Source organism: Xiphophorus couchianus, chromosome 6 (assembly GCF_001444195.1).
Source record: "Xiphophorus couchianus chromosome 6, X_couchianus-1.0, whole genome shotgun sequence".
Taxonomy (NCBI): domain Eukaryota; kingdom Metazoa; phylum Chordata; class Actinopteri; order Cyprinodontiformes; family Poeciliidae; genus Xiphophorus; species Xiphophorus couchianus.
In genome coordinates, this window is record NC_040233.1 from 10,069,751 (window position 1) to 10,088,085 (window position 18,335).

General features: G+C 40.7%; 2 protein-coding genes across 3 annotated transcripts; both read left to right on the top strand.

The window, feature by feature from the left end:
- The first annotated feature begins 465 nt into the window (after positions 1-465).
- Positions 466-5,786, top strand: cryz (crystallin, zeta (quinone reductase)). The gene is made up of 8 exons (XM_028021678.1): positions 466-652; positions 1,659-1,811; positions 2,156-2,319; positions 3,181-3,232; positions 3,989-4,138; positions 5,098-5,199; positions 5,322-5,417; positions 5,528-5,786. Exons 1-8 carry the CDS (start codon positions 545-547, stop codon positions 5,687-5,689), a joined length of 987 nt encoding a protein of 328 aa, XP_027877479.1. The 5' UTR covers positions 466-544; the 3' UTR covers positions 5,690-5,786.
- Positions 5,787-5,947: 161 nt separating this feature from the next.
- On the top strand, positions 5,948-18,193 carry lrrc53 (leucine rich repeat containing 53). 2 transcript variants are annotated; one of them, XM_028021677.1, is made up of 9 exons: positions 5,948-6,414; positions 11,904-12,007; positions 12,101-12,220; positions 12,312-12,410; positions 13,194-13,369; positions 13,510-13,673; positions 14,140-14,329; positions 14,436-14,628; positions 15,404-18,193. In XM_028021677.1, exons 2-9 carry the CDS (start codon positions 12,001-12,003, stop codon positions 17,575-17,577), a joined length of 3,123 nt encoding a protein of 1,040 aa, XP_027877478.1. In that variant the 5' UTR covers positions 5,948-6,414; positions 11,904-12,000; the 3' UTR covers positions 17,578-18,193. The 2 variants fall into 2 exon arrangements, with proteins under 2 accessions (XP_027877478.1, XP_027877477.1); XM_028021676.1 differs by having other exon boundaries at positions 5,948-12,007.
- The last annotated feature ends 142 nt before the right edge of the window (positions 18,194-18,335 follow it).

An 18,335-nucleotide genomic window follows, 5' to 3' on the forward strand; every position in this document is an offset into this window, starting at 1 on the left:
GTTTGACACTTTTATAAGCAATTCCATAGGTATACACATGTAATATGACACCTGGCCACTGTCGAAAACGGAAAAGAAAAGAAAACATGCCACCCAAGTAGGAAAACTGAGAGTTGATATTCCTTTTTCAGGAATTTACCATAAGTGAGTACTAGCCTAAGCATCTTCATATCTACAGTCAGGAAAGTATTTTAGAACAACTGGAATTGTGACAAAGTAGGATGAAAATCATTCTTTTTCTATATTAGAAAAAAAAAACATTGTTAGAACATAAAATAAAATATAGGGAAAATCTTGATACCAGTAGGTAGTATTTAATGTACTTAGTTTTGAGAGGTATATATTTTTTTAAATGGCAGAAAATAAAAAAGCGAAATTCCTACGGTACAGCAAAAACAACAAAAAAAAAGCATTGAAGTCAGTTATTTAAGCGTACGGATGAGGGCGCTGACGTGTCAAATCCGAAACATTTGTCGAAGAAGAGGGAACTGAACACAGTTTGTTTTTTCTCTGCCACCTGGTCCTGTTTGCAGATCGAGCTGACATGTCAGGCAGCAGGATGATGAGAGCCATCAGAGTCAGTGAGTTTGGAGCTCCGTCTGTCCTCAGGCTCTGCTCCGACGTCCCGGTCCCTCAGCCGGGACACAGACAGGTGAGGCATCCCGCTCTGAAGGCGCAGTTCACTGGCGGACAGGTGGCCGGAAGTCTGGCCATAACCATAACAACCGCGGAGGAGCTGCAAAGAGGTTTCAAACATTATGATGTCTGACATGGCTCTTTGTTTTGTGCAAACGCAGGTCAAACCTCACCGATATGTTTGTTGTTGTAAAATTAAAGTCAGTCGAAACATCCTTTCAGCAGTTTGTCTTTCCTGCTATGGTTAATTATTGATAAATGTAACTGGATTTACGTCTCTTGGAGGATGGGGGTCAAAGTGCAAAACAAAAACAAAATTGTCATCATCCACTTGTTTGTATTCCGAAGAAAAGTGGGACGATGCCAATATTTTAAAATCAGGCCAGCTATCATACTACATTTCGCAATGCTTATTTAGATTTTCTTGGCAATAGTTTAGATAATATAACAAATTTCCCATCGTGACTTTGTCCAAATCATAATTTATTATCCTAATCTTTGTAAAGCCATACAATTAAGTCCATATTCATTCATACCTGGCAGATTAAAGTTTACAGTCTTTTACTATAAATCTGAATTTGTGAAGGAGCTAAAGATTAGGGTCATGGCAAGAAGACCCTCCTCTATCAGATGTTCAGATCTCACCCCAAAGCATAAATCATCAGTGGAAAGATGCTAAAAGCTGGTCAGTAATTATAAGGAGGGTTTGACTGATGTAATGCCAATAAAGATTTTTCCCTTGATTATTAGGGGAAGTGTAAATCATTTTTGTCATTTGTTCAAATCAATTGTAATTAGATAAACACGTTTGTTTTCACAATCAATTAGCAGTTGCTTTTTCTTTTGATAGATGCCTGTCTCATTTTCTATCAGAAGAAAACTTCTTGGTTGAATACAAATCATTTTAAATACATTTAGACTTTATTGTAGTCATTAAAGAAAAATGTGTATAATAGATTTGGGCAGGGGAAAAAAACCCAACTTGTATTAATTACAACTTATTTAGGATCTTTGTGATGCAGGTACTGATCCGTGTCCGTGCCTGTGGAGTGAACCCCGTGGAAACGTATATCCGATCCGGATCTTACGCCCGGAAGCCCACTCTGCCGTACACACCAGGCTCAGATGTAGCCGGAGTGGTGGATGCTGTCGGAGAGGGAGTCACTGCAGTAAAGGTCACAGTGAAACACACACTCCTCACAGCACACACAATTAAAGTCATGGAAAATGTAGGATATCCCACTACATAGTCTGTTCTTTATTAGAAATCTTTACCCTTTCTTATATTTTCTCTGGAAAAAATATGTACAACAACGTCAGCCTTGTTTTACACTAAACGTGTCAATGATTTGTTTTCTAGATGGAAAAACAAAAGTTAACACTCTACCCATTAATAGATAATTTTCCACCCTTAAAAATATCTTCACAGTTTCTTCACTGACAGCGGTCATCTCTTAGACCTTTACCAAATCGGCCCCAGAGACGGTCCACACATCAAGCAATTGTTTGTGTTTTCCAGGCAGGGGATCGCGTCTTCACCACCGCTGCTCAGTCCGGAGGTTACGCGGAGTATGCTGTAGCAGCGGACGACTGTGTCCACAAGCTGCCTGATGCACTAGACTTCACACAGGGAGCAGCCATAGGCATTCCTTACTTCACTGCCTACAGAGCCCTGGTTCACAAGTAAGACCTTCACAAGAGAGGAATTACTCAGAGTTTAAACCAAAGGTCTGCACATGTTACAATTATAAACCATCATACTGGGGGGAAAAACCTGGAAAGACCCTCCAGAAAACTGCGAAACATGGATTATAAAAGAATGTTAAAAACTTTAATAATCCATGTATTCTGCCACAGACACAAAGAAATGAAAATAAAAATTTTCACTTGTAATTCTTCAGCTTTCTAAGTCACTGCTGACAGATGACGAAAGAGTTCGTTGGCATGTTTTCACATCTTCTCTAAACTCTAATGTCTCTTTGGGCACATTTGACTATGTTCTGTGGAACTGTTTTTGCAGAACCATTTGTTCTGTACATAATGTTGCAAAAAAGAAAAATTCAGATCATAACTTTTAAAATAAGAAAGAAAGCGAGATTTCGGGCTGCAGGCATCTGAAAAAGAAGCCAGAAAAACTGAGAGTTTGGCAAACAAACCGGTACAGCGGTTTCTGCACATGGAGTAACACTGCCCTCTGGTGGAAAGTATCGTTACAGCATTATTCTGAAACCTCCACCTGCAGAAACCTTCAACATCTACATCTTTTGAATTCAGTTTAATTATATAATAGCGCCAATACACAACCGATAAACTACAAGTCAATCACACATACATCCTGTTCCTAATTTGATTTACTACAACAACCAAAAAAAATAAAAAAAATGTTCAAATTAGTTAGCCATGCCAATAAAAACTATTATCATAGAAGTTAATTCAGTATTAAGAGTTGCATAAAAAAATGAAATCACATTTTGTAGTTTCATCCAACCTTGGGAACATTTTGCAGGTTAGCTTTAGTTTTCGGTGTTTTGTTGTGTACTGCAGAGCTCACGCCAAAGCTGGAGAGACGGTCCTCATCCATGGAGCCAGTGGAGGGGTGAGAGCAGCTCCAGGTTTTCTGTGTGAATGTAACTGCGAGCTGTGGCTGTCAGTGAGGGCTGTTTGGTTCTGTGACAGAGGACAAGAAAGTCCAAGAATGCCTAAAACAGACAGAAAGACAACTCAGAATCTGAACTAAGATGCATCACATCTCATCATGTTGCAAAAGTTGCTCATGCAGTGCGGTGAAAAACGAAGCAAAAAGGTATGACTATTAATAGATTAATAATTTGGTTTGTACCATGTAACAGTTTCCATTGTCAAATTTTTAATTGTCAGGAAATATTACCACAAAATATAAAAGTTGAAAAGATCAGTTGCCTGTGCTGCATGAATCCTTTTTGAGTTGTGGTCAGGGGTCGCACAAAGTCAGCCCAAATGGACCCGGGCCACACTGTAGGTTTTTTTGTTTGTTTGTTTGTTTGAGAAGTGGAATAAATATTACTTGTCCTTATATTAGCCAGCTGTATTTCCTTCCAAGTTTTCAAGAAAAAGAAAAAGTCTTCATGATTTTTATTTATTTATTTTTACCTTTGTGATCAATTAAAAAGAAGCAAAGCAGAATTGTAGTTTTTTATCTTTAGCTTTTGTGCCTATAACCTGCTGACTTTAGCCATTTGTTGCTACTTTTAACTTTGGGTCAGCATATCACGAAGCATGAGCACGGAAATGAACGCATTTGTGTTTCTATTTTTACTGTTGCCATGCAGGTTGTAATGTGACGCTATAAAAATGTTTCTAATGCATCCAACAGGTGGGTGTGGCAGCGTGCCAGCTGTCCCGCGCTCTGGGCCTCAGGGTGCTGGGGACGGCGGGGACACCAGAAGGGATGAAGTTGGCCCTCGGCAACGGGGCGCACTGTGCTTTTAATCATCGAGAGGAGGGATACACAGACAGAATCATGGTACCGACATGAAGGAACGCCAACGGGAACTATTTCCCGGTTTCTTCTGGTTTTGCTTGTTTTGTCCTCACTTCGATTTTTCAGATCATTAAACGTTGTAGGTTCAGAAAAGCATGGCCTTAGGCACTGCTCCTTGCAGAATCGGTTTCATTGAGGCAGACTGGAGGGTTTTTCAGTATGAACATCCTGCTGAAGGTTATGCCGCAGCATCTAAATCTAAATCTTCCGCAGAGTCTTGGATCGTCAAAATGCAACATTTCGTTTTGGTCATCTGTGGTTCTGGCCTCGGTACTCGCTCATTTAATGCCTTCCCCCCCCAGTGTGCTTTTGATTGTTGAATCGTGATCTCTGATTGTCAATCATTCAAACTTTATTCATAGAGCACTTTTCATACACTTAATTGTATCACAAATAGTTTTACTGTGAAATTTATTAAATAAACGGAAACATATTTGTGACCTGGAGGAGTTGGCGATGGGTCCTCGATTAATTTTGGTCAGACACTGCTGGGAGGGTTCTCCACTCTTCCATGGTTTGCATTTGTGGGTAATGGTCCTTAATGTTCTTAGATTTTTTTATTTATCAATTGTCATTTACTTCTTGTTAAGTGATATTGTCATTTTTACAGGTCAGGCAGTAAGTGGGCCAATAAAGTGACTCAAACAAGCGATTAATCAAAGTTAATTCATAATTTAATGAAAAGAAAAACAATATTTTCATATATAGCCAAGTTGGTTTGTATCTTTTTTCTCTTAATAAATTAAATGATAACTGGAAAACCTTTATTTGCTCAGGTTGCTTTTGCCAGATATAAAAATTAGTTTGATGATCTGAAACACCTAAGTGTGGCGAAAAAAATAATAATAATAATCGTGTTTGAAGAGTCAAAAACATTTTTTTTTCTTTACTGCACTATAAGTGTTACAGAAACATTGGATTGGGTGTTTTGTTTGCTCCAGGAGGCCACAGACGGTCGAGGCGTGGATGTGATAGTGGAGATGCTTTCCAACGTCAACCTCGGCAAAGACCTCCAGCTGCTGGCGTACGGAGGACGAGTCACGGTCCGTACGACGTCAGTCTTCTTCGTCGGTGTTAAAAATCATTCTCTGATTGCTCTAAATATGGCCAACTTTACTTTGTGTGTGAGAGTGAGAGTTGGTTCTGCTCTTTCTCTCTCCTGGAGGTTGTCGGTTCAAGAGGCTCTATAGAGATCAACCCCAGAGACACCATGGCCAAAGAGAGCAGCATCATAGGAGTGACCCTTTTCTCCTCCACACCGGTACACAACAACGTCCTAACTAAAAGCTCCCACCCACCATCTAACAAGCTGCACTTCTCTTAGCAACACTGTGTACTCAGATCAGTAATGATTCCTCTGTCTGCCGTCAGGAGGAGAAGAGGGAGTGTGCAGCGCTGCTGTTTGCGGGGATGGAGGGCGGCTGGCTGCGGCCGGTCGTCGGCCCCCAGTACCCGCTGGAGAAGGCTGCCCAGGCTCACCATGACATCATCGAGAGTCCCGGGGCATCTGGGAAAATTGTCCTGACTATGTAATGTGTTGGATTTTATTTAGTTAATTAGGATTATATCCGCACGCAACTACTGACAATAAAACTACATCGGACTAATAAAAAACAACACCGTTTTAAAACGGAAATGTGGGTTTAATACTGGCTTAATGGTTATTTAAAAAAAAAGTTATTTTAATGTGACAAAAAAAGCCTAAACAAAATTCATATTCTACTTTATTGAATCACTTTGTGATTGCAACCTGCCAAAACGTAGAACAAATCAAGAGGTTTGAACACTTACAACAAGACACTTTTAACTTAAATTACATTTGATTGATGCTTTGATCATACAAGTTATTTTATCTCTGTTGGAAGCAGTCGTATACGCTGTAAATAGTGAATTAATAATAAATTAGACTAATAAAACAAACAGGCTTTCTGCAGATTTGTTCTGAACCTGTCACACACGACTGACGCTCAAAACAAGTCAGCATTTGGTGCAACGCTCAAGACTCTGACTCAGACAGGACACCTGTGTTTCTCAGGTGACATGAAGCTCTACTGAGCATGCTCAGAAGGTGACAAGGTAACCCAAGATCAACACACCGAACATGTTGAGGTCTCCGTGGCAACCGGTGGATGAAGGAAATTTGAGTTTTAATGCAGCTGTCAGACCTGCGTGTGTGTCGCACTCACGGAGCAGGATGGGGACGCGGCATGCCGAGCGTTCATCAGCAGGGAGGGAATTTTTGGGCTTTAATTAAAAAGGTAAGGACTTTGTATCTTCTTAAATGACGACCTGCAAAAATAACCTGAACACTGATCTTTATTGGCTTTGGTAATGGAGAAGATGGCTCACATGCACAAAGAAACTATTTCTTATATTTACATATCGTATTTATGAGCAGAAACCGCTTGTATTTTTAGGTCTAGTGCTCTATTTAGTTAAAAAAAACTGAAATGTTTCATGTTTTTTGGCTATATTGTCGATGTCACTGAGATCATGTTGGAGCCTCTTTAAATCTGACAGCTTGTAGCTAGAGTAAACCTAATCAACAAAAACTATTTTCAGGCTTTCAGAAAGTGAGCAAAACCTGAACGTTGCATTTGCTTCTAATCAAACTGCAGTTTTCAGCAGCTTCCATCAGAGCGCGATTTTAAGAACGTTGCAGTTTACGATACTTGAGTACTTGTTGACGTAAAGATTATTAACTGAGCAGGTTCTAGCACTTGTCTAATTGTTGGAAATCTTAATACTTTTAGTAAAGTGAAAAATAACTAATCAGCTAAATATAATTTGTTTTTATTTGATGAAAGATAAGAAATAAAATACTTTTTGGCTGAAATATGTCATCCAAGCTACCAAAGACCGGTAATTTTTCACTCTGATTTCAAATGTGAATTCACTTCCTGTTTGAGATTTGCTGAAAAAGGAAAGAAGACAAAAAAAAAACAGACAACTTTGCCTCCGGTGAGCTTTTGAAGTGCATTCAGGCAACATGAAGACAGGAAGTCGATTTTTAGATCCCCCAAAAACCCACAAGACTGAAAAACTTATAGAAAGGTCTGCATTACAGGAAATGACAAAAAAAAAAGTGGCAAAGCTGCAGAACAGCCGCCGAGCTCAGCCAAAACCGACTGTAGATGCCCACAAATAAAACTCGAACCAGATATTTGCATACAATTAAACCCCAAATTATTCATACCCTTGGCACATTTCTAAAGATTACTTTCATTCAAACTAAGAAGTTTGTTTCTGATAGAAAAGAAAAGATAAAGATAAGATAAAACAATATGGAAATAATTACTCCTTTCTCAATAACCAATGGGAAAATCTTTAGTGCCACTACAGCAAGCAAACCCTTCTTGTAATTGCTGACCAGCATTTTGCATTTTGGACGTTTTCACTGGTATTTTAATGTTTTAAACTTTGATGATGCGCTCTAGTTATTTGAGGTTGAAAGGCCTTCTTGACATCACCCTAATCTTTAACTCTTTCCACAGATTCTAGCAGATTCAGGTTCGGACTCTGGCTCAAAAACTGTGATAGAGGGTTGCTTCCAGTCAGAAGAAACACATTAGTCAAATAAAAGATTACTCTACAACCTGGAGCTGAAAGGGGTCTGTAGAAATTGGGGCTTAACTTTAAAAAAAAGAAAAAGAAAAAAATGGGGTGGTGTGCAGAGGACAAAAAAAAGATGATAATGATAAAACACAAATATAAAAATTGAAACAAAGATGTGAAAACAAGAACTGTACAACTCTGCAGCTTGAACCAAAAGTAAGGACCTCATAAAAAGTCAGCCTACAAAACCTCACAACAAAATATTCAAACTTAGATTAAAAAAAAAAGTTCTAATGTTCTTTTCATAAATAAAATGTGTCACGAAAAATTCTGGGATTTTTTTTTATGACCTTTTCCTTTTCCAGCTGCTTTCTAGTAAAGGAGACGGGCCTCAAAGATGTTTTTTTTTCTCTTTGGTTGGATTAGCGTTAAGCAACATAATCGTCTGATGTATCATTTTCTCTGTTTCCCTTTTCGAAACTGTCATGTTTTGGCAGCTTGCGCTGGATCAGCATCATGCTGAAAGCCTCCTTTTGGCGCCAAACTTTCAGACCAGGCATCGTCCTGTCAGTTTTTGCACATTCCCAGCTAAATCTAAAACTTGTCCCCTCAACATGTGGTATTTATCCTTTTCACAGCTCCTTAAAAAATAATCCTGCATGTGCACATCATGGTCAGAGCTATGCATTACAGAGTGTTTTTTATGACTCCCATCTGATGCACGTAACTATATTTTAGTCCTATTTTACCAATTAGACATACGGTAATTAACAACAGTTTCCTTCCCCCACCCACCATATTAGAAAATTATAGAGCTCGTAAACAGCTTTCTGAGTTTCTTTGGTATTTCCTCTACATGTGCAGCTGAGGTGCTGACAAGCAGATGTGGGCCCAGTCCGCGTTTCAGTTTAATCCTCTAATTGCTTGTTTACGCTTCCTTAACATAAATGGGCAGCAGATGACCACAATAGTGTGATGGGGCCATTTTCTTGTTCTTTTTTCCCCCCAGTAAACTAAGGTAGAACTTTAAGTATTTTCTAACTTAATTTTGCATGTTCCTATAATGACTCTTTTTCCAGGAATCTGGATAAACACATTTGAAATTTTTCTCTAATCTACCAGATTAAAAAAAAAGAAAGAAGTATGGCAAAATAAAAAGGCAAGAATCAAATTTAAAATACTTCAGTCCTCAAAGAGTAATGGAGGGTTAGGTTTACCTGATTTAAAGGATTATTATTTAGCTGCTCAACTGAGAGCCATAGCTCTATGGTTAGCAAAGGATCAAGAGACAATATGGGTATATATGGAGCAAAGAGCCTGCCCAAATCTGTCCCTAGAGTCACTGCCCTTTACAACAAGGAGGGTTCAAATCTCAAAATTCAAAATTGCTGGATTAAGGAAACGATTAACATTTGGTCAAGAATAAAAAATAAATTTAATTTTCCTGACTCTATATCAAAAATTGTAAAAATAGCGAAGATTCCAGATTTTACCCCAGCTACTATGGATACAGGGTTTGAGAGATGGACAAAATGGGGACTGGTATTTATAGCACAGCTTTTTAATGGATCAATAATGAAATCTTTTGAACAAATCCAAAGGGTAATCTACAAAAAACAGATTTTTACAGATACTTGCAACTTAGACATTATCTCCAGAATCATAGTGAATGGCAAAAAATCTCAACAGGTATGACCAAGACTGAAAATTTTTTATTATCGATAGCAAAAGGTGAATCAACAAAAGGCATGATCTCAAAACTATACAAAAGCCTGCAATATGAATCCAGTGTTAATAATAAGGAAATGAAGGAGAAGTGGGAACTGGAGGCTAATATAATAATAACAAATGAAGAGTGGGAAGAAACATTTAGATCTGGACACAAATTAACTAACAGCCCAACATGGAGGGAATTTGACTGGAAGGTTACGATGCGTTACTTTAACACCTCGGTTATCTAATTCTAATTCACTTCAATTCAGCTTAGTTCAATTCAAAAACACTTTATTTATCTTAAAAGGGAAATTAAATGTATTGACTCATATCATCCAAGCTCCTTCAAATAAGTTGTTAAGGACGGTGACGCTCTGGACAGGAAGTGACGCCAGGTAGCAGTCAGTGTCGCGTCAACGCTAAATAGGCTTCTGACTGCAGACTGTTGCTGTCTTTCTCTCATAACAGCACAAAATCGAGGCAGCAGAGATAATATTTCACAGTTACATGTCCTTGTTGACACTATCTGTTGCAGGCAAGCACTGCTGATCCGCGTCGTTTGCTTTGGCTGTTCCTCTTTAAGTCTCTGTTCGGCTGTACGGTCAGAAAGCCGGGCGAAGAGATGTTGGAGTCTGGGATGTGTCCCTTAAGCATTGCGCTTGACGGAAGACATGGTTTGAATTTTCTCTTTCTCTCTCTGCTCTTCGGTCCATGACGCCTCCTTGTTTACTCCTCTGGTGCCTCAGGTAATATTTGAGCTTCGAGATGGTAGTCAGCTGCTCCCAAGTTGTAAAAGCAGCGCACTGTTCCTACACTGTTATGCATCATAACAACTGTCTGAAAGGGGGGAAAAAAGGTAATAGTAAAAAGTTTTTCCAGTTGCACTGCATTAAAAACCAGAGGAAATAATGATTCAAACATGCAATGCCTCATCCAAGAAGAAAATAAAAATAAAATTAAGAACATAAGTCTACAAAAAGAACAAATTAGAATTGACGTAGCAGAGCAACTCCCACATGCTGCCGTCATGAGCGGCGTGCTTCGAGCAAAATGAAAATAAACGTATCCATGGAGAAACGACACGTTTTTAACCATTCACAAGCTTCTTTTGTGATTCTGATTTGGAACATCCAACTGTGTCCAAGTTGTAATCATCTGCATGTTTAATCTCATGTGAAGTTTGAGGATTTGGTAAAATGTCATCTTTATTATTCTAATCATTTGTGCCAAACACCTGTACTACAGGCGTCAAAGCTAAAACCACCACCGTGTTTGACAGCTGGACATCATGATGTTCTTATTCCTAATTTTGGTGAAATTACTCCATCTTTGTTTCCGTTGGCCTTAAAGCATTAAATTCAGAAAGCATTTCACCTGGAAATATCCATATACTGAGTTTTAAAGCGTGTATTTTTCTTACTCACCATCTCAGTCTATGTTGAAGTAAAACTTAGTGACCTCACTTTTTATGGTCACGTTCTCAGTTTACGATCAATTTGATCCTTAGTGGTTGCTAGTTTTTCCTTTTGGTTCAAAATGTATGAATTTTGCTTAAAAGTAAAATTTTGGCCAAAAACCAACCAATCTAAATGAAGACCAATCATAGTTTAGTCAAAGATGATGCCATGATTTTTAACTTGCTCAGTAATATTTAATATTAAATGGGTTTATGTCCATATTTGAGACTGAATGTATGATTTTAAAAATGTGTGGATGAGAGAAAATTCTTGTTAATTTAAAATTCAAAAACTTTTTAAAAGATTTAACACTTTTAAAAAAAATTAAATCCACTTAAATAATCTGTTTCATCCATTCACTATGAAATCCATGCCAACGGTGAATTTGTTAACCTCTGACTGACTCTGAGCCAGTAAAGCTGTTCAGGTTTTTATCGGAGGATCAAATACATTTCCTGTGGTGCGAAGATGCAAAGACGTTGCTCTGCGATAAAAGAAGCCACTTTTTCTTTCTGTGGTTGTTCTGATGGCCGATTCTGGTAAGAGTCTGTACTGCGACGTAACACAAACTTGTTTCATAACAGACGGCTCGAGGAAATACAGCCCGATAGCAAAGGTGCTTCAGCAGAAACCCGATAGGCCTCACTCTGCCCCAGTGTTTGGCTGTCAACCATCACTCAGCATCATGTTTGTCTGCCTAGCAATAAAACAGAAAGCTTCTCAGACTATACCCTCCTGCTTGAATGTTTAAATGCTTGATTTGAATATTCAAATCTTAGAAATGCATGCACAACTGCAGTATAACACACACAGAGAGAGTCCATGATGTCTGAAAACACAGAATGTCTGTATTTTCACACTTTTATTTCACAAATAAAAGCCTCAACTACATCATCTTCCATAGTTTAAGCAAATACTTTGTTGGTTTAAATCAGCTTTCATCATCGGGTTTGTTTTCAAGATATTCTGCACTCTTAGTTGTGCAAAGACGTCTTTTTAGCGTTTTCACAATGTATTTTCAGATTAAACACGATGGTCACAATAACGAAGCCGCATCGGATGACAGCCACGTGGAAGAGATGCTGCCTTATCATCATGTCGCATCTCCTGTAGCACACCATGACCTGTGAGAACTCTCAGTTGGCCCAGTGACTGCATTCCCAGCAAAATGTCATGAAGTTCTGCTGAAAAGAAAACAGATTTCTGAATTTGTGTCCAGGTGTTTTGCTGATGTTCCTGCTGCCAGTCGTCGAAGCCCAGCGTGTTCCAGCGTGTCCCGTTTCTTGTGCGGTCTGCTCTGAGGATGCAGTCATCTGTCAAAGGCTTGCTGACATCATTGGTACAATTCACACCATTTCTTTCGCAAGTGTCCTGCTGTTTTAGAGGAGTGTGTGGCTGCTACCGCTGTGTGTGTGTGTGTCGTTGAGCAGATGCTGCCAATTCGACCCAGGCTCTGCTGCTAACTGAGGGCTCCATCTCTGTGGTCCAGCCGGCCTCGCTGTCTGACCTCAGGAACATCACAGTTATAGGTCGGTACAAAACGTGGATGGGTTGGATGCACAGACCCTAGCTTGCAGAAACATTCACACTCTTTGAGCATGTTTCTTTTACATTTTGTCTCCCTGCAATCACAAACTTCAACGTGGGGGGATTTTACACGAGAGACAGAAGCCAGGTTATGCATAATTGTGAAGTGAAGGGAGAAATCATACCTGATTTGAGATTATTTCATGAATAAGCATCAGAAAAATGTGGAGACTTTTTGTTGTTGTTGTTGATGTTTTACTGGGACAAAAATACAGATAGAAATATGTTGATAATAGTGATAAGAAGTCCCACTAGCAAAACATAAGTTAGGACTTTAAACTGCGCACCATTTCCCATGCTGACTCACAGAGCTGGCAGCATCATGCTTTGGGGAGAAGAGAAGAGACAGAAGACTTGAAACATGGAAGATGTTCTCTTGTCCAGCAGGAAGGTGGCACTAAGCATACAACCAAAATCTATTCTTATATTAGAGTGATTCAGTTCAAATCCAGATCTTACTCTAACTGAGAATCTGTGCAAAAACTCAAAACTCTATATGTTCACAAGTGCTCATCAAGACCGACTGAATTTGATTTATATTACAAAGAAGTATAGAAACGACTATTTTCTCTACTTTGTGTTGATCTGTGACATTCAATACTTATGCAACTCATTCAAGCTTTTGCTTGTAGCATGACAAAATGTGATTCAAATACTTTTGTAGAGCTACGCATTACATTTGTGTACATCAGTAATACAGGATGCGTAAACCTTCACATCTGCAGGTCTGAGTAGCAACCACATCTCAGAGCTTAGTGAGGACGCCTTCAGAAACCTGCCTTTCCTCCACACTTTGCTGTTGGACCACAACCTCCTGACCAGCCAGGCTCTGCAGGGTGGAGCGCTGATCAATCTCAGCCAGCTGGAAGTTCTTGCCCTGGGCCACAATCACATCGACATGGTGCGTGTCTTCACGGCGCAAATCAAATATTTTATTTCATGGCGACTGAAAGCGAAGGCCCCGTCTTCTCGTTGGCTTTCATGACACATTGCAGAACTAAATCGTCAAAGCAGTAATGTGCTCCTCTTGCTGGTGTGCAGATCCAGGCTGGTTGGTTTACAGGCACAAAGGCTCTGCTCAGCCTGAAGCTGGAGGGAAACCTGGTCACCAGACTGAACCCTGGATCCTTTCCTCTGAACGACTTCAGGAGTCTGGAGACTCTGGATCTTTCGGATAATTTGATAGATTTTCTGGACAGAAACAGGTAACGCGATTTTTATTATATTAAAGTTCACCCAAGTTATATCATCTTACAGTACAGACCAAACGTTTGGACACACCTTTCTAATTCAATGGGTTTTCTTTATTTTCATGACTATTTATAAGGCAAAGAATTCCACTTATTAACCTGACAGGGCACACCTATGAAGTGAAAACCATTTCAGGTGACGACCTCTTGAAGCTCATCAAGAAAATGCAGAGTGTGTGCAAAGCAGTAATCACAGCAAAAGGTTGCTGCTTTGAAGAAACTAGAATATAAGGGGTATTTTCAGTTGTTTTACACTGTTTTGTTTAGTGCATATTTCCACATGTGTTATTCATAGTTTTGATGCCTTCAGTGTGAATCTACAATGTCAATAGTCATGAAAATAAAGGAAACTCATTGAATTAAAAGGTGTGTCCAAACTTTTGGTCTGTACTGTTATATGTCCGACATGTTGTGCTTTCAGCTTCCGAGGTCTGGTTAGCTTGAGGAGCCTGGATCTCTCCAGAAACCGTCTGAGTTCAGTTCCTCCAGAGGCTTTCTCCTATCTTGTGTGGCTGTCGAACCTGAACTTGGACCTCAATTCATGGAACTGCACGTGCGAGCTGCTGGAGCTGGCTGCCGTCCTGACGAGCTTCATTCAGGAGCCGGACAAGGTGCGCATGCGCCATGTCATCATGTAAACTCATTACCTGTAACAATAAAGATCTCAGGCCACAGGTTTCTTGAAAACTAGCATCTGTACTTCCACCTGTCCTACAGGCGCTGTATAATGGCCGTCGGATGATGTGTGTGAGTGCGGACAACCCGGCTGTGACCACGGTGCTGGAGCTGACTGAAGCCAACTGCGTGCCGTCCAATCAGAACATCACAGTGCAGATAGAGGCGAGAGGCAGCGTGGCGCCTCGGCAGTACGCTCGAGACCTGGCCATAGCTGCAGTCATCTGCTTCCTAGGTCAGAATATTTATCGGTGCAGGGAAGGAAAGCTGGTTCCCTTGTTGGTTCTCATACTGTGGTGCAACTCTTGACTGCTGGTACTTAGGCTGACTTTTTTGTGGTACTCAAACAGGTTTGAAATCTCTCAGAAAAGTGGTACTGGTACAAACTGCAGCAGCTTCTAGATTTCTAGAATTGTGCCACTCGTGGTGTTCAAATTTTGGACAATTATTCCCTCTGGTTTTGGATGCTGTTAATCTGCCAGGGTTTTTTTTCTAACTTCTTTTTTTTTAACCAAAGAGCAGAGAGAGAAGGAGGCAGTTCAAACCATCTCTTCTTTATTATGGGCAAGAGTCATATCCCCAACTTCAACGTCTCTTTTTCCCGGCTTCCAAACTATACAGCCAGGCAGAGATTTAAAAAATATCATCAATACATACCGGACAGGTAAACGATTTTGAACTGTGAAAGGAAGGTAGAGAATCCAGACAGACAAAACCAACCCATTCCTGGGGTAAACATGCAAACTCCCCACAGAAAAACCGAGGACCTTCTTCGTGTTGTTCAATGATCAATTCTCTCTTGTTTAAAAAATAGCTGGCCTGGTTCTTGGAAAGTGTAGTCTCTACTAAAGCAGTCCTTGCTGTAAAGAATTGAGAGCTGTGGTGTAAAATAATCCAAGACATAGTTGTCAGTGTCATACACAGTAAAACATCACATGCTCTAACAAATCTGAATCCCCCCGAAATTGTGGTTGTAAACATTTATTGTTTCCTGTTGTGTTTCTCTGCAGGAGGAGTCGCTTTGACCCTGCTTGCAGTCTTGATTTGTTACCACGTCTCTCAACGGAAGAAGAAGAAGAAGAAAGGAAGCCAAAGACCAAAGGAGGAACTGAACAAAGGCAGAACAACTGCTAACCATGTAGATCAACTCGGAGATCGGGAGAGGATGAGGGATTTTGTCTTGCAAGCCAACAGCAGTCAACAATGGAGCAAAGAGTCCATGACGCTGAATGAAAGGATGGATCACCACAGAGATACGTTTAAGTCCAGAGCTGAAGAAAATGGTAGCAATGTCCATTGCCCTCATTGCAACACTAATGGGAAGATGCCGGACCAAATGAGAAAGGGTAAGTGGTTAAACGGAGGACCTGAGGCTGGAGATGTCCAGGAGAGAAGGAAATTAAGGATGATGGTGGAAGAGGAGAGAAGGAGACAACAAAACTACAGCTGGAATGTCTCTAACAAAGTTCCTCCACACATCGCCGACTCATCTTTTCATCTGCTGAGAGAAACGTCAGACAATCTTCCACCCTACAAGGCTGACGGTGACATGGGCAACCCCAGGACTGATGAGGAATCGAAGAGCAGACGTTATGAGACTTCACACTGCAGGAATTGCCACAGGACCTTCAGACCTGAGGAGAATATGACACACAGGATGCCTCACTCCAACCAAATGGACATCTATGATTTCAATGGCAAGGTAAGGAGGGAGCTGTTTAGAAAGATGAACACAGAGCTAAAAAGAGAGACAAAAAATGTAAAGTTTGATCTGACACGTTCAAGAACTAATCGAGGCGAGGAAAGTCTGGAGGAGGAGGAGCAGGAGGAGGCAACTTCCAGAGGCAACGAGAAAAGCAGCGACAGGAGACACAAAGTCCAGTCCAGCCGTTTGATGAAGGTCAAATTGAACTTAAACCCCTTAAGAAAAAGCAAAGTCCATCCGAGAAAGAAAAATGAGCATGGCCACACCAAGAACACAAGCTCCAAGAGGAGTAAAGAGAAGAGACGGCATGGAAAAGGCGAAGAGGAGGAAGGAGAAGAGAAATCTGGTAAGAGAGCTAAGAGTAGCAGAGAGAAGAAGAGAAAGTCCTCCAAAACAGAGAAGGCAGACGAAGGAGAGCAAAAAAGCAGCACATCTAAAAGAGATAAAAGTGCAGAAGGTGACCAGAAAAAGAACCCAAACATCTCCCAGCCGCCTGACGGTGACACTGTCTCTGCACAAGACCTTCAGACTCTCCAGTACCAGAGTGCTGGACTGGCATTGGGTGGGGCTCAGCTGGCTTTCCAGCATCCCTTCTCCTTCAGTCCAGCTGACAGGACTCGTTCTACCAACCTTTCCTTGCTAAACTCACCTGGCTCACTGCTAACTGGAAGCACCCTGTCTCTTCAAGCAGGGAAGGCTTTGCTCAACACCATGTCCTCAGGATCCAATCCACTGCTCACCCATGGTCTTGTTAATCCCATTGCTCCTGGTGTAACACTCAGTGGGCTTAACATAGCTCCAGGTGGTGCCACAGAAAGCTTCGCTAGACTACCTGCAGTATCGACCAGGTCCTCAAATCCTCCTCTTCTAGCCAAGACGATACAAGTCAATCCTTTACAAGCAGGTGGAAACCCCCCAGCTCCATTTCTTACCTCAACATCTGATGGTTCTGTCCTGAGTTTAGCAAACCCAGCTAATGATCCAGTTGCATTGGGTTACAGCCAGATGCAGGTTGACAGTTCTGCATTTGTAGCAGCACCAAAGCTTGATCTAACTCACAGTCAAGACATTCAGACCGGAAAGGGACCGATTCAATCGACCACTGAGTCACAAGCCCCCTCTACTAAAGACGACCTCCCTGAACAGGATAAAGACGAGACTTTGGGGGATACCTCAGAAACTAGAGTGGAGAAAATGTCTGTCAATATGCCACCTGAGGGTGTGGCTCAAACTGAAGGACCTCAGGTAGGCGGATCAGAAGAACGTCTAAAGGCAGACAGTATGTCTGTAATGGATCAATCAGCTCCTAGTCTGTCCATACCAGATGAATCCTCCCCAGCTGCTGGAGGGGCGGCTCTCTTGCAGCAGGAGTACCTGTCAGAAGATGGAGGCTCCTCACCGAGGAGGAAGCTGAGGCTGGTTCTTCCAGAAAAAACATCAAACCGGCCGCCTACAGCTCTAGAGAGAAAAATCCTCTAGCAGCTCAGATCATTGCTTCCTTTTTAAATTTGGGTGTGTAAAGATCTGAGTAAAAAACAGCGAATGGAGGAAGTGCAGTTGATATTGATGAACTGCCCAAAAATATCCAATTGGTATTGGTGGGGGCAGGGGAAGAGAAACCAAACCTGTGATAAATATTTTTCGCCTTCCTGGCACTTGTTGAGAAAGTTTGAGATCCTAAAGTGTATGTGCTAAACGCAGAAAATGTTGGCCTTTGAGCGGAAGGGATAAGACCGAAACCATTACGGATGGTTGGCTGGCACGGCTTGTCCAGAGCTGCAGCTGTTGTGTGATCTACCTGCAGGGTAGGGGTACGTCCAAAACCAACTCGCTGTTTTTTACTACTTCTGTTTCTTCAAAATGTTTTCCACGGTCAACAATCAGCAACCTTTGCATTAAAGAAGAGGTTACAATTGTATGTTGATTATTCACATTTTATTAGTTATGTTTACATCTTTCTCTTTTATGTTTTCAGTATTCTTCTTCAGCACCCTCTGATAGGCCACATGTATTGTTCATCTTCTTGAATATTTAAGAATAGCTTTATCGTTGTTATTGTCGTATCCAGTTCAATAAATCATTGTTTTATAACCTGTCTCTACATTAAAGGCATTTTTTTGAATCACAAAGCACTGCTCATAAATGGAGAAGGTATTGCTGCTGCGTACAGGTGCAGTAAGGTTATGTACAAATATCCAGCTGCAGGCAGATAAAGGTATTGCCAACTATTCAGCAAT

What these genes read in the sequence shown, in the direction of transcription:
- lrrc53 (XM_028021676.1), top strand. An exon ending in CAGGAACATCACAGTTATAG is followed by an intron (nt 12,411 to 13,193) that starts GTCGGTACAAAA and finishes TCACATCTGCAG; the next exon opens with GTCTGAGTAGCAACCACATC. An exon ending in TCATTCAGGAGCCGGACAAG is followed by an intron (nt 14,330 to 14,435) that starts GTGCGCATGCGC and finishes CCTGTCCTACAG; the next exon opens with GCGCTGTATAATGGCCGTCG.
- cryz (XM_028021678.1), top strand. Translation starts at nt 545, where the DNA reads ATGTCAGGCAGCAGGATGATGAGAGCCATCAGAGTCAGTGAGTTTGGA. An exon ending in CTCAGCCGGGACACAGACAG is followed by an intron (nt 653 to 1,658) that starts GTGAGGCATCCC and finishes TTTGTGATGCAG; the next exon opens with GTACTGATCCGTGTCCGTGC. An exon ending in AGGGAGTCACTGCAGTAAAG is followed by an intron (nt 1,812 to 2,155) that starts GTCACAGTGAAA and finishes TGTGTTTTCCAG; the next exon opens with GCAGGGGATCGCGTCTTCAC.